The 15,857-nt window shown below is 40.6% G+C and overlaps 1 protein-coding gene across 9 annotated transcripts in view; it reads right to left on the bottom strand.

Annotated features, from left to right (window-relative positions):
- The window catches only part of LOC144693023 (echinoderm microtubule-associated protein-like 5), a 182,861-nt gene that overhangs the window by 118,975 nt on the left and 48,029 nt on the right, over positions 1-15,857 (bottom strand). For all 9 annotated transcript variants that reach the window (XR_013579443.1, XR_013579444.1, XM_078562291.1 and 6 more), the window contains one exon: positions 2,913-3,114. Coding sequence is in view for 7 of the 9 variants with exons in the window: in XM_078562291.1 (XP_078418417.1) it covers positions 2,913-3,114 (202 nt within the window). In the remaining 2 variants the exon portion in view is untranslated. The remainder of the gene's footprint in view (positions 1-2,912; positions 3,115-15,857) is intronic.

The following is a 15,857-nucleotide window of genomic DNA, read 5'->3' as shown; positions in this document are numbered from 1 at the left end:
TTTCACTGCTTATTCAACAAAACATATATTAAAATTTGTTTTGGAAATTTATATCTCACCTAAAGTGAATTACATATTACAATCAACAAGGAAACTGGATTGAGGTACACTTAAATGTTGATGTTTCAAATTAATGCCAATTTATTTTCAAGAATTTGAGCATTGTTATATTAGAATTAAATAATTACACCCAGTTCATCTAGTACTAACTTAGAATTTCAGTAAATTTCACTTTCCTCTCTCCCATTTAATGGCTGCCATCATATAGGCTGTCGTATCCTATCAGATTCAGTCATTCATTTTAGTTCTCAATTATCCTAGCAAGATAAATGCTCAGGTGGTATGGGTTAGGCAAGTTCTTTCCCTTCCACACAACTCAGGATTACTAAGGCATATTATCTGATGGAAGTACAAACATAACTGTAAGTTAGTCCCAGCAAGACAACAGATAGCCTCATTATTTTATCATCATTTTCCTTGGAACAATAGAAGATGGGAATTAATTTTGAAATTTTTATGTATTTACTGTGAGTAGATGTCTATTTTTACTGTGGCTCTTTTATTTGTGAGCATTAACTTTATTTGTTCATTTCATACCACATTCGTTCCGCAGGTTCTCAAGTTATAGTATTCCAATTGAAATATCCCCTCATTCCTAACTAATGCATACACACTGTGGGAAATTTATGGGGTTGGAAGGTGATATAAAAAATATCACCCCATTAATGGGCTGCATTTTAGTTGTCTACTTATTTGAACACTCGTTTCAATTGGAGTACTATAAATCGATAACCCGTGGAACAAATGTGATATGAACTGAACAAATAAAGTATAATGCTCACAAATAAAAGGTCTACTTTTTTTGTAGCTATTCACTCTCAGCTTATACATAGAATTTTCAAAATTAATTCCCATCTTCTATTGTTCCATTGAAAATAATGGTAAAGTAATGTAAAAATTACCAAAGTACAATACAAGTCTTATGTCCATGTTTTCTTATGACCAGCAGCAGTTAAATGTTGGTTAAGGTTTCTGTGCACCACTCTTCAGCTTCAAAGTGTATGAAATTTCAGTTCCACGAAGTCGAAAGCTGAATTTGAACAGCAAAAAAGCAACAACTTCAATTTAGACAGATAACTAACTGCCATAATGTAAGTAGTAGCTTAGAATAGCAATAAAATTAGCATGGAAAGGGAAGCACTTTATTTAACTGCAATCACGCAATTTCATAAATAGGATTCTACCAGGTGTTGCTGCAAAGTAGAGTAGTTTACCAGTTTTAGTTAAACCAATGTACGATACATTGGCAAAAATAACTTTTTCAAATACCTTTTTGGTGAGGTCATGATGAGAAGCTTCACATTATTAAAGTTCCATGTTTAAGGAAATTTGTTTTGTCTTACTGTTTTGCCAATAAACACACAGTGGTTAATGCACCTGCGTACACAATGTGATAAAGAGCAGCGAGATCACATGTCCAACAACTATAATGTCTATAGTCAAATTTAATTGCATCAGAAATGTAATTAGCCATATATGGCTAATGGCCAATGTATTGGACAATACCAATAGAAGGTTATCACACAATGGATTCCAGAGCTTGCAAGTGTAGAATATAACGTGCCATCTGGATGGGACAAAAAGTCCTTCTGAAAGGTTGCCTGAAAATCTTAAAGCAACCTTCACAAGACAGCTTCAAAATATTTTAAAATATATATATTAATTCTCAGGATATGGACATCACTGACAACAGCATTTATTGTCCATCCCTAGTTGCCCGAGAAGTTTGAGGTGGGCCTTCTTGTGTCTATGTGCTGAAAGTACTCCTACGAAAGCAGAGACACAGAGGGGTTCAGGATAAAGAATGCTAGTATGTACACCTTATTTCGTCTATTCAAAAAGATCCTAAAGTTCTTGCATTTTTTTTCTTTTTTTATTATTGTTTCTGAAACCATTTCAGGTTTTTCACCTTTACTACTCTTTCTGGAAGTCTAAATCCACGTGTGGTTCAATCTTTTGTGTAGAGAAGAATTTCCTAACAAAGTCTTAAATTTTACTAGTTTGAAACCATGTTCCATTGTCCTAGTTACACAATTTAAAGTAATGTTCTGGATTTACCTTAGACAACATACATCGACATCTAATGAACAAAAACGTCCAAATGCTTCACAGAAGTGTAACTATATAAAAATTGACACTGAGCCAAAAAAAGGGAATATTAGAATGGTTGACTAAAAGATTTATCAAAGAGATGGACATTTAAGGGAGCAGCGGTTTAGAAAGGGAGGTCCAGAGTGCAAGGCCTCAACAGCTGAAGGTACGGCAGCCAATGGTGCTCTATAGGATATGGGTAACAAGGTTTTTGAGGAGTGGAAGTTGTTCCATCCCCAGAACTATCTTGTATACGTCTACAAGAGCACCTCTCAGACACCTCCTTCTCAAACACTAGGGATCAACCTTCTCTACATTTCTTCTACTACCTGAATGCGTTTCGTGTCCTGGTGACCAGAAGTGTACACAGTGTTCAAATTACAGTATGACTAGTCGACTGTTTAGTTTGGTCATAAATTCATTTGAATTTACTCTATTGATGATATAACGTTGATTGATGCTCTGCATAGTTTAAACATGCTGAGTTGGCTCTTATGTCATCTGAAAGAGAAGAGATTTGAATAAAGCACATATAAACTGTATTATCTGCGTTAGATGAAACTTTCCCAGGGCAACAGTAAGTAAAAACTGGAAGTAGAATATGCCTGTCCTGTTGGTCTTTATTGCACTCTGTTGTGGGATGAAGGGGCATGAAAATCTGTTAAAATAAGTAGCTTGCACTTGCAAGGAAGTACAAAATCATAACATGTGTCATCATATTATCTAGTCATGGGATAATCAGCACAATCAATTATACAAACCTAACAGATCGATCATCACTCCCAGTTACTGCTAAAGGCTTTGTTGGATGAGCTGCTAAGGCCCAGAGCTCCCCTTCACAGTGACCTTGCATAATTAGGAAAGGCTTGTTGCGTTCATGTACTACAATTTCAAAGATTTCACTGTCTTGCGTGCCAACCAAAATGTGATCTCCTTGCCAACACACACTCCTCACTGAGAGACCTGGTAAAATAATGAATATAAAAGAAATCAAATAGATTACAAGTCTTCAAACTTAACATACATGAATATGTAAATACATCCAGCATTTTAAGAAAATAGTTCACTTTTAGATTATGAGCTTCAATATAAATTTATTAATCTGAAAGGTAATACATGGAACGTTGGAGAGCTGGTTTTATGATAAGCAACTTAACACTATGGCTGAGAGATGCAAGCAAAAATACTTTCACATACATTATTTTCCCCCTTTTTGCACAAGCAGCCTCCCTTATGCGCATGTACCACCCTTTCCTGGTAGACTCCCAATTCTCCCCCCAACAAGTGACGTGTGACTTATTGGTTTACCATCTCCCTAGCTTCTACTCAATATTTGCCCATGACTGTAGCCCAGAGATTCAGAATTCACCATAAACAGATATAGCATGTAATTATGAAGGCAGAATTGCTTACTGAATGTCTCCCTTGTTCTCCATTTCACACAATCAATGGTACTATAGTACTGCTTCATTCATTCATAGATAACATAAGGGAACTCTGATCACCATGGACGCCAATAATGGAAGAGCTGAACATGACCCCTAACCAAGAAATCAGCAGCAGAAATATTTCTGACTCAGTCAACAAAAGAGGTCAAAGAACCAAGTAAAGGCAACAATGAAGAGTGCCACTGTCTCCCAAAGAACCTTTGCCCTACAACCAATTGTACAATATCACAAATAGTGAGCCACAACTCTCTCACAAAGACTAAAAACTGCCCTATGAAACATGAACTCCAGCACCAGTCAAGTGCACCATGTCAGATCAGGCGCTATTACCTCAAAAGGACAATATACTTAAATAATGTTAGAACTGGCACAACATAGCCTTCAACACAAGGGAAATAATCCTGGACCAAAGTTAAACATCTGAACATGGCCATGCTCAATCTAAAGGTGTCAATCTGAAGACTTTACAAGGTTCCCTGTCAACCATGCATATAGAGCTCCCAAGTTCTTGAAGATGATGAAAAAGTAACAGAGTTGAAAACCCAAATGACCCACCCTCTATGGAAGGACAAGCAAGTAGCTGAACAAGTGGATGACCGTGACAATCTGACCACTGTAATAAATGGATCTTTGATATCTAGGTGGAATCAATGAAATGTAGATGAGTGTGAAATTTGTAGAGGGGAAACAAGGAATGGGGGAGTATACACTTAACAGAAAGATGTTGAAGGTTGTGGATGAACAAACCTTGGGACAGAATCTTCGGCTCGACAAGCAAGGGCGGGCCCCGATCGCCGACGCGTAAAATGACGTGCGGTGACGTCGGGTGTGCGTCCTGACGTCGCCACGCATCATTCAGATCTTCAGTTCGGCGGGTGCACGGTGGAGTCAGCTGAACATCCACCGGACTGTCAAAGGCCTATTAAGGTCATTTAAAAACTAATTAAAATAATTAAATGAGCTGACCATCCAACCTTAAAGTTGGCAGGCAGGCAAAGAGCCCAGGCAGCCTTCATATTTATCATGAAACCTCATCCATAGGCGGGATGAGGTTTCATGAAGGTTTTTAAAGTTTAATAAAAATTTGTAATAAAATTCATTGACATGTCCCAGCTCATGTGACACTGTCACATGAGGGGACATGTCTTAAAATTTTTTTATTATTAAAATTTTCCAAAATCAAACTAATCTCCCTGAGGCCCACCCACGTCAAATAGCGGTGCATAACCGACCGCAGGCAGCAATCGGCTACGTGCCAGCCCATGCTCACTCCCATCCAAACCCCATGACGGGGAGAAAATTCTCCCCTGGAATTAGTGCACAATGCTTAAGCCATTAAAATGCTAACAGCGTTTTAGATTTTATTAATGGGGTTCTGCATTATTAAGAGTAAGTAGTAGTAATAGATTTGTACTAACCTAAAATAAAATACTGGGCATGCTGGAAATCTGAAACAAGAACCTTGGTTTGGCCACAGTTAAGAGTAATATGTGCAATTTTGGTTGTCGAGTTATAGAAAGAACAGTAAAGTCATGGCGAGCCTACAGAGTAGTCACTAAGATTACGGTAGAGATGGGAAACCATAATTAAAAAAGAGAACCTCTAGGTACTGGGAATACTTCCCCTGGACAGAGAAGGCCAGGATATAGCTGCTTAAGAATAAATGTTAGTCTGTTACTAACATTTAGGTTCGGGTTAACTAATGGGGTTTAGAGTTATTAGAAATAAGAAAGTCAAAATGGATAAATGTGCAAGATGGACCTAAGTTAATCTCAATGGTGACAGCATCTCAAACAGAAATGTGCACCTCTGGCGGTGTATTGCCCACATCACCTTCTGCCTCCTCCCCTTGCTCTTAGTTCGCTGCTCAAATCAGCCGAGGACGTTCTGCATTCTGTGCCTGTTCCTCCTGCTGATGCAAACCTTGCTGTTGTGCAATGCTGTGCAGTGTGCAGCTCACCATGATCATTCTGGAGACTGGTGCCTACTGAAGGGTGCCTCCAGATCTGTCCAAGCACCTTAAGTACATCTTCAGCACGCTGATGGCTTGTTCCATTGGACATCTGGTGGTTATATGGCTTTCACTATATCGCTCCAGGTGTCATCAGCTGGCTCCAAACTGTTGACTTCCATATATATGTTTTAAGTGGGTATCCCTTGACTCTGAGAAACCAGGCAGTATCTCTGCTTCCAGGTGGGAGGATGTTTGGGAGGGTGGATTGCTACAGGAAGAAAGCATCAAGACAGCTGTCCAAGAATCCTGCACACACATACTTGAAGATCTTTGTGGTTGCACACTGGCTACACGTTGCTGGAATAGAAGTGAATGGAGTTGACAAACACTCCTGGATGATCTATGGGTGCTACTTATTGCAACGTGTGCAGCTGATGATGCCCTGCACCTGTAGCAAGCCAACTTGTGCCTCAAATTTCGGCACCCGCTCTGACTGGCGTCATTACAGGTAAAGTTGCCACAACAACTGGCCCTGGCAAAGATGTAATCATTTATGCATTTGAGTGTTACAAATTGCTATATCCTGCAGAGGTCTTTGGATGAGCCCTGGAGCAATCCAGAGCCAAAGTAGTAGAGGGGTTGGTGACTTTGACCGCCACTGGTAAAGGTGGTCCCTAGGTCCAGTTGGCAGCGGCCTTTGTTCCAGGAGGCTGCAAATGTCTGTCACTGACTGGTGCGACACCCAGAGCCTCCTCAGACACTGGTGTTCCAACACGTCAAGAAAGCTTATCCTCTGCCTGAACACTGTGTACCGGTATGGCCTTCTGCAAGGTGTACCTCTTTGCTCATCCCCTCTCTCTTATGGAACTGTAGGTCTACGAGCAGCAGAGTTTTGCTGGTTCAGATCCTGCTGTTCCTGTTGATGTGGTCCTCTAGGTCCAAAATCGTTCAGGATGAGTTACACCCACGCTGAAACGATAGTTCAGAGCTGCAAGGTGCAGATCAGAGCTCCAAAGTGTAGATGACACACTGATAACATTTCCAAAGTGTGTAAAGTAACCTCAGTAAAAATGTGAGGAAGCCTTTTCTACAAGCAAGTAAGAATGCAGTATTTATTGGTGTATTTCCCTGCCATGGTGCAGCCCCTCAATTGCTACTCTCTTCTCACTTTACTTTCACTGGCGAATCCCTGGAGGCCAGAGAAACCTGTGGAGCTAAGGTTAAACCACAAATCCATGTTGCCATTGCTGTAATTGAGCGATTAACATACTGAGGTTGATATCCCTCCTCTCCAGCGGGTGTTACGCAGTCGCAGCCTAACATGCTGGAGTGAAATATGGAAGTCAACAGGTTGGAACCAGCTTCCCAATGCACTCTTACTTTTCCTGGATTTTGTCCTTCACCCAGACCCAAACCCTAATTTGCTGGCAACAGTGTCTTGTATTCATATTTTGTTTTTACCATTAAGAAAATGCCCCAAAGCTTAAATCAGAAGAAAAATATTGATGTAATGAAATGTTGTATTTGTGCAGCATATCACCACTGACCATTGCTTGCTTGCAGCTTCACTCAATTTTCAATTTCCAACTTTTATATTCCTCCTTCCTGAATAACTTTGCCTTCCTCCTTACTGAGGCCCTCAAGTTCAAGAACATCATCTCTTCTTTTAACCACTCACCATTTCAAATCCATGCCCCCTCCCCCTCCACCACCACCTCCCACAACTGAATGTCAGCTATTTGCAAATCCCTCCAGCCTAACTGGACAACAGGAGGGGAGAGCCCAATGCAAGCTGGAGGAACAGCATCTCATCTTCCAATTAGGCACTTTGCAGCCTTCTGAACTCAACATTGAGTTCAACAACTTCAGACCATGAACTCTGTCCTCCATTTTGTATTTTCTCCCCTAGTTCCAGTCTGTATATTGTTCTCATGTTTTGATTTCAGACAGCACTGACCTTTATTTTGCTATTAACACCTTCTCTCGGCCAATTCTTTGTTCCTTTACTACTACCATTCCCACTCCCTTTGCCTTTGGCTCCATGACATTTTTGTAATTTAACCTCCCCGTCCTCTAACCTAACATTGACCATCCCTTTTTGCTCCACCTGACCCTCCCCCCTTTTTCAACAGCATAAAACCAATTACATTTCTACCTCTCTTCAGTTCCAAAGAGGAGCCATATTGGATTTGAAATGTTAACTCTGTTTCTCTCACCACAGATGCTGCGCAACCCGTTGAGTTTTCACAGCACCTTTTTATTTCAGATCTCCAGCATCTGCAGTATTTTGCTTCTATTAACTCCAGGGGAGAAGTTTGTTCATTTAGCACTGCTTCTAGCAGGCTGGCATTAGGGCAATTGGCACCAAGGACACTACCTTCTTTCTTCATTGTTATGTCGTGCAAAAGAATTTCTCCCCCTCCATCTTTTACCTGTTTTCCCATGCATCCAACACATTAACAGCCAGTCATTCTGTTTTGGCCCCTCTTCTCAACAGTTTTGCTCTACATACTGCTCCCAATCTTCGTGCCATTTTTTCTGTGGATCTCCTCTCCATCAGCTCTTCCTGCTTCCAGTCCCTTCCCCCCGCTTCTGACACTACTGACGCCATTCTGCTCCACAGGCTATTTCCCTTTCTGCCTTTTATTTTCCTGCTTACCATTTCCTAAAGCCACCTCCTCCCTTCCATTTTTATGTATGGATAAGCATGGTAGAAAGAAAAATCAGCTAAGTGGTATTCCAGATTAACCTTTTCCATATGATTTACTATCTTATACAGACTAAAACTTTTGTCCTCTCATGGAGATCTTTGTTGCCTAAGACTTGGTTGTGCAATTTTTAGAAGGCTGTGCTGGCACAGCTGATTTTGTGCTGGATCTCCTCTTCGATGGTGACCTTTTCAGAAAGGTAGCTGCTGAGATATGGGGAGTGTTCAACGACTTCTAAAGTCTCCCCATCAATAACAATAGTTGGAGATGTAGGTGCTTCTTTGAGGTAGATCTGAAGGAAGATTTTGGTCTTACTTATGTTCAGTGAGAGACCAACAGTTTTGTGTGCCGAGTTGAAGAAGTTGAAGGTGGTCTGAATGTTGTTTGCCATGCGGGCCACAACTGTGCAGTTGTCAGCATATTGTAAGTTGCGGATATGCTGGAGGGTCACCAGTGAGACTTTGGCCACCTAACAAAGACATCTCTGGGTGCTGGAGAATTTCCACCAATAGTGTCTCTGCACAAAACTCAAAGTCAAGTGGGAAGACAGGCAAATAAACTCCAGCATCGTTACTGAAGCCAATTCATCTGGCATTGCAACCATCACTCCCTTGGTCTGATCACTGCACTGCATGGCAAATCATCGGCTTCCAAAGCAGATCGTCTTTTCACAACTTAAGGATGGGACCCGATCTCAAGGAGGACAGAGAAAAGGTTCTAAGGACAGTCTGAAGACCTCACTGAAAAAGGAGTAAATTGACATTGGTGCGTGAGAGGAACTTGCTGTTAACTGCACCATGTGGTGGCACCTCATTCAATAAGCCACAACACATTCTGTGCGGAAAAGCGACAAAAGCAGGAGAGAGAGAACACTGGCTTGAAAATGCCCCCCTATTCCCCCCACCCAACCCCCCTCAGGGCAACTCTGGCCCTCTTTGCACAAAGACATGTTGCTCCAGGCTTGGCCTGCTGAGTCACCAGGTTTGGCCTGCTGAGTCACCGGAGGATACACAAATCATGAAGCCTGGATAAAGTCATCCTCGTTTCAAGGGACTGACAGCAATAGTGACAACTATCTTATATACCTCTGTATAATCAAATCTCTGATGCCTTGTTTCCAGTCTTTCCTCAGATTCCTAACTCTAGGAATATGACTCTTCTCAAATTACTCCTTAGTTTCTTGGCAACCAGAACAGAATACAGTGCTCAATCTGTAGTCTAACCAGAGCACAGGACAATTTGATCACTTCCTCTGACTTGTAATCTACTGATTTGTCTTCAGAATTCAATATTTATTGGCTTTGTTAATCACTGCTCTGCATTGCTCACACATGTGAATGGTGCGATAGCTAAGACTCCTCAGTCTCGCTCAACTTCATCTTTTTCTTATTTCAATATTATTCATGGAATAGGCGAGTCATTTTTCTTTCCATGTGCAATACTTTTCAGTAGCTTGCATTAAATTTCACTGGCCATTGTTTGGTCCCCTCCGACTGTTTGACATTTCTACTTCCTTCCATTCCACTGCCTCTCCAAGTTTAGTACCATTTGCAGTTTTAACCAATGAGCATTGAGTTTCCCAATCCAAGACATTGATTTAGTTTGAATTTCTGATTTTGGAGAACTCCATTAGCCCCACTAACCAGTTGTTTTCAACCTTTCAGCCAATGTATTATCTATATACCCAATCATCACAGCTTTGAATTATTTAGTAGCCTTTTATGTGGAACATTCTTCACATACCTCTTGGAAGCCTTTGTAATGGCATTGTGAAGTTCACCATCTACTGCTCTGCCAACCCTCAAATAAATTAAGTCATCAGGCAGGGCTTCCCTGCCTAACCATTTTGATTGTTTACTAGGTGGTTGTTATATGGAATTAAACTTTTTCTAATAACTAATTCCATTATTTTACATGGAATTGAAGACTAATTGGTCTATTTTTTCCAGTGCCTGCCATGCTACCTTTTTTGAATAGAGGCACCACAACAGCCTGTTTTCAATCTATTGGGACTTCCCCAGTGTCTACTGATCATCTATTATGACGGTCAGAGTCTTGAAAGTTTCCGTTCTGATCTCTCTCAACACTCTTGGACAAATGCGATCTATCCCTATGGATTTATTTATTTTAAAGTCCTTTCAGTTTGCTCAGGGCCTCCAATTCATTTAAATCAATCCTGAGTGTTGTCTTGGTACTACCATTTTAGATGGGCACATTGAGTATTCACAAGGGAAGATATGAACAAAGGAAGTAATCAATCATTCAGGATAGTTACTATCCAGTGCTCACCTTCAAGTTCAAGGCTATATGTACTTTTAATATTCTTTCCTCTTTGGCAGTCTCCTTGCTATTGTACTGAAGTAATTTTTTTTAAAACTCTTCTGTTTTTCCTCTGCAGCTATGCTTTTTCTAGGTCTCTCTTTGCCCTTCTGCTTAAACATCTCCTTGCAGGATTTGTTAGAAGTCATTTTTTTTTCTGCATTTCATTTTAATGGTTTGTTGATCCACTTAGGATCACACTGATTTAGTCTCAATTTGCTGATCTTTGGTATTTATTTTTACAGCCTAATTAGATTTATTATTTTAAGGTGTTCCATTTTTCTTCTCCTTACATGTTGGTAAACATCCTCCTCCAACGCATTCATTTTACAATGTTCTATTAGAACCATAGAAAAGTTACAGTGCAGAAAGAGGCCATTCAGCCCATTATGCCTGTACCAGCCAAAAAGAGAAAAAAATTATTTAGCCACTCATTTTAATCCCACTTTCCAGCACCTGTTCTGTAGCCTTGCAGGTTACAGCACTTCAGATGCAGATCCAGGTTATGAGTTGAGCATTTCAACCAACTTAGGCAGTGCATTCCAGCTGCCCACCACCCTCAGGGTGAAAAGGTTTCTCATGTCCCCTCTAATCTTTCTACCAATCACCTTAAATCTATGCCCCCTGGAAATTGACCCCTCAGCTAGGGAAAACAAGTCTTTCCTGTCAACCCTTTCTAGGCCCCTCATAATTTTGTACACATCAATTTGGTCACCCCTTACACTCCTTTGTTCTAAGGAAAACAACCCTAGCCTATCCAATCTCTTCCCATAGCTACAATTTTCAAGCCTGGCAACATTCCTGTAAATCTTCAGAGCAGTTATGTCCTTCCTGTAATGTGGTGACCAAAACTGTACACAAAATTCCAGCTGTAGCTTACACAGTTCCATCATTACATTCCTGCTTTTGTATTCAATACCTTGCCCAATAAAGGAAAGCATTCCATATGTTTTCTTGACCACCTTATCCACCTGTCCTGCCACCTTCAAGGACCTGTGGAAATGCACTCCAAGGTCTCTCACTTCCTCAACCCCTCAATAACTTCCTGTTTATTGAATATTCCCTTGCTTTGTTTGCCCTCCCCAAATGCATTACCTCACACTTTTCCAGATTGAATTCCATTTGCCACTTCTCTGACCACTCAATCAAACCATTAATATCATTCTGGAGTCAACAGCTATCCTCTTCATTGTCAACTAACAGCCAATTTTTGTGTCATCTGCAAATTTCCCAATCATACCTCTCACATTTAAGTCTAAATCATTAATGTATACAACAAACAGCAAGGGCCCCAACACTGAGTCCTGTGGAACACCACTGAAAACCGTTTTCCATTCTCAAAAACATCCATCGACCATTACCCAGTTTCCTGTCACTGAGTCAATTTTGGATCCAACCTGCCACCTTCCCCTGTATCCCACGAGATCTCACTTTCCTGACCAGTCTGTCATGTGGGACCTTGTCAAATGCCTTACTGAAATCATGTAGACAACATCTATTACACTACCCTCATCAATCCTCCTTGTTACTTCCTCAAAAAATTCTATTAAGTTAGTAAGACACAATCTTCCCCTAACAAAACCATGCTGACTATCCCTGATAAATCTGTGCCTTTCCCAGTGGCAGTTTATCCTGTGTCTCAGAATTGATTCCAATAATTTGCCCACCGAAGTCAGATTGACTGGCCTATAATTTTCTGGCCTATCCCTCGCACCCTTTTTAAATAATGATACAACTTTCGCAGACCTCCAATCCTCTGGGACTGCAACTGTATCTAGAAAGGATTGGAAAATGATCCTCAGAGCATCTATTATTTCCTCCCTGGCTTCCTTCAACAGCCTAGGATATAATCCATCTGGCCCTGGTTATTTATCCACCTACAAGAATGCTAGTCCCTCCAGTACTTCCCCTCTCACTATGCTTATTGTATCTAATATTTCACACTCTTCCTCTTTAATTGAATGTCTGCATCATCCCACTCCTTAGTGAAGGCAGAGACAAAGTACTCATTGAGAACCCTGCCCACATCTTCATGGTAACTTGTGGATTGATGCTGTATATCTCTGATAGGGCCTACCTTTTCCTTAGTTATTCTCTTGCTCTTAATGGTACTGGTGAAACATCTTAGGATTTTCTTTGATTTTACCTGCCAATATTTTTTTTATATCCTCTCTTTGCTCTCCTAATTTCCATTTTTACTTCACCCTTGTACTTTCTATACTGCTCTAGGTTTTCTACAGTATTAAGTCTTTTGCGACTGTCATAAGCTTTCTTTTTCTGCTTTATCTAGGCCTGTATGCTTCTGGATAACCAGGGGCTCTATATTTGGCAGTACCACCCTTTTTCTTTGTGGGGAATGTCTATACTGCTCCCGTAGAATCTCACCTTTGAATGCCTCACACTGATTTGACAGTTTTTCCTTCTAATAGCTGTATCCAGTCCACTCTCGCCAGCTCACCACTCAGCTTTGTAAAATTTGTCTTCCCCCAATTTAGAACTTTTACTCCTATTCTATCTTTGCCCTTTTCCATAATGATGCTAAATTTGGTCATCATCTCCAAAATGGTCCCCCATTGCTCCTCCATCCACTTGCCCAGCTTCATTTCCTAAGACTAAATCTAGAATTGCACCATCTCATTGAGCTTGTTACTTGCTGGCTAAAAAAGTTCGCTTGAATGCAGTTCAAGGATTTTGTGCTCTCTGTGTTCTTCACACTGTTAGTATCCCAATTGATTTTAAGATAGTTGAAGTCTCCAATGACTATTGCCCTATTGCTTTTGCACTCAGGAATTTGCCTACATATCTGCTCTCCTAACTCCCTTCCACTATTTGGGGGTCTATAGTACACTCCTAGCAGTGTGGATGCCTTTTTAAAAAAATTTCTGAGCTCACGCATATGGCCTCATTTAGTATATCATACCTCCTCATGGCTGTAATTGATCCTTTAACCAATAATGCTACACCCTCACGCTTTTTATCCCCCTCCCTATCTGGCCTAAAAACCTCTATATCCAGGGATGTTCAGCAGCCATTTTTGCCGCTCCTTAAGCCAAGTTTCCGTTATAGCGATGATATGATGCTGCCATGTCTCTTTGCCCTCAGCTCATCGGCTTTATTTACTATGCTTCTTTCATTTACATATACACCTTTTAACACTGCCAAATTCCTGTGCTGCACACTTTTTAAACCTCTGCTGCTTCTGTCTTTCAGAGTCATTCTCCGTCTCCCGTTCCATGCTCTGAATTTGCCCTCAGGTTCCCATTATCTCAAAAATATTAAGAAATTATCAACCTTGGCCTTGCTCTTTAGGTTTAGATTTACTGCTCCCGAAACATTACAACTTCCATTTATTTTATGTTGTTTGGGTCATTTACAAAAAACCAAAGATGAGCATCTGTTATGCACAGAGTCGAGGTGCATTTACCAATTCTGACTCATTTATATGGGATTGATTGAAATTACCCATCAAAACAACTTTCATTTGCCAACACAGATTTCACTTCCCATGGGAGTGAAGGGAACTGACCCCTACCTTGTGCTGACCTGGTGGGCTGTAGCATACAATTGTACGTGAGACCACACCTGGAATATTGTGTGCAGTTTTGGTCTCTTTATTGGAGGAGAGATGTTCTTCCTATAGATGGAGTGCAGCGAAGGTTTACCCAACTGATTCCTGGGATGGCGGGACTGACATATGAGGAGAGATTGAGTCGGTTAGGATTATATTCGGAGTTCAGAAGAATGAGGGGGGATCTCGTAGAAACCTATAAAATTCTAACAGGACTAGACAGGGTAGATGCAGGAAGGATGTTCCCGATGGTGGGGGAGCCCAGAGCCAGGGGTCACAGTCTGAGGGTACGGGGTAGACCATTTAGGACTGAGATGAGGAGAAATTTCTTCACTCAGAGAATGGTGAGCCTGTGGAATTCGTTACCACAGAAAGTAGTTGAGACCAAAAGATTGTATGCTTTCAAGGAGTTAGATATAGCTCTTGGGGCGAAAGGGATCAAAGGGTATGGGGAGAAAGCGGGAACAGGCAATTGAGTTGGATGATCAGCCATGATCATAATGAATGGCGGAGCAGGCTCAAAGGGCCGAATGGCCTACTCCTGCTCCTAGTTTCTATGTTTCTATGGTGTTAGCTTGGATTTTTTCACATTAAAGATTTGTGTCTAAAGTAGCCCCATGCTAGACTGCTTGGTGTGCATGTTTACATCTGTGTGTATATTTATGCATGTAATCTGTAAATACAACATTTAATGAAGTGACAACCAAGTCAACATGAAAATAACTAATCAAGATTGCTGAACCTACTGACCAAAATTAAATAATTGATTCCCTACAAGCCACAACTCAGCGGCAGGTCAACTAATGCACAGCATGAATGCAATGTCACAAACTTACATCACTTTAAACCAGCTCCATGAAAAAGATTCCTGTTACAAAATAACTGCATAGCAGAAGTACAAAACAAAACATTCAGAAAATTACCCAGTTTTTTTTAAATAACATATGATTAAGAAGTGTAGATGAAAGGTCAGGGAGGGACACATGCTGTAAGACAGCACCAAAGTTGAAAACAGTGCAACAGAAGTCAGGGTAAATCAGGAACTACTGGTGATTTGCGGCAGGAAACATGGGTTTACTCTGTAGATAGTGTAAACCTATTGGGAATTTTGCACAAATCATTTTCACAATTGTAATTGGTTAACTACTTTCATAAAAGTACAATATAAAATATGGAGTACGGCAACTCAACCCATTTTAGCATCTCTAATCAAAGCCTCTACAATCCCATTGCAGCATCCAATTGTTCAAATGATTCCAGGATCTTTGCCCCCCAGCACTTAGCCCAGAATTCCAATCTATAGGCCGCACTGTATCAAAAACTTTCTGACAAGTCCTAAATTTGCTTCTTACTAGTTTCAACCCATGTGCTCTTGCCTTATTCCCACAGTGGAATTTGTGGCAATATCCTGGATCTAACACTTCCATGGTGCTTATCAAAGTTCTAAAGATCACCTCTTGGAGAAATTTTAAGAATTTTAAGAAATCTAAGGCTTTGGCAAAATCTTCAATGGAAACCTCAGCTCCAAGGAGAAGTGAGGCCTTTACAAGGTAATTTCTTGGCAAGCATTTTTAACATTTTTAATGAGTGAGTTACTTTAGAATTGTGCATTTTTTAAAACATATTTAACTTACGCTATTACTTGTGTACATTCACCAAGGTGAAGAAGGCAAATGGCAGAGCGAAAGAGATTGTACCTACACCAAATG

This window comes from Cetorhinus maximus, chromosome 18, assembly GCF_964194155.1.
Source record: "Cetorhinus maximus chromosome 18, sCetMax3.hap1.1, whole genome shotgun sequence".
Classification (NCBI taxonomy): Eukaryota; Metazoa; Chordata; class Chondrichthyes; order Lamniformes; family Cetorhinidae; genus Cetorhinus; species Cetorhinus maximus.
The sequence above is the reverse complement of the archived record's forward strand: the minus strand, read 5'-3'. Positions and strand labels throughout refer to the sequence as shown.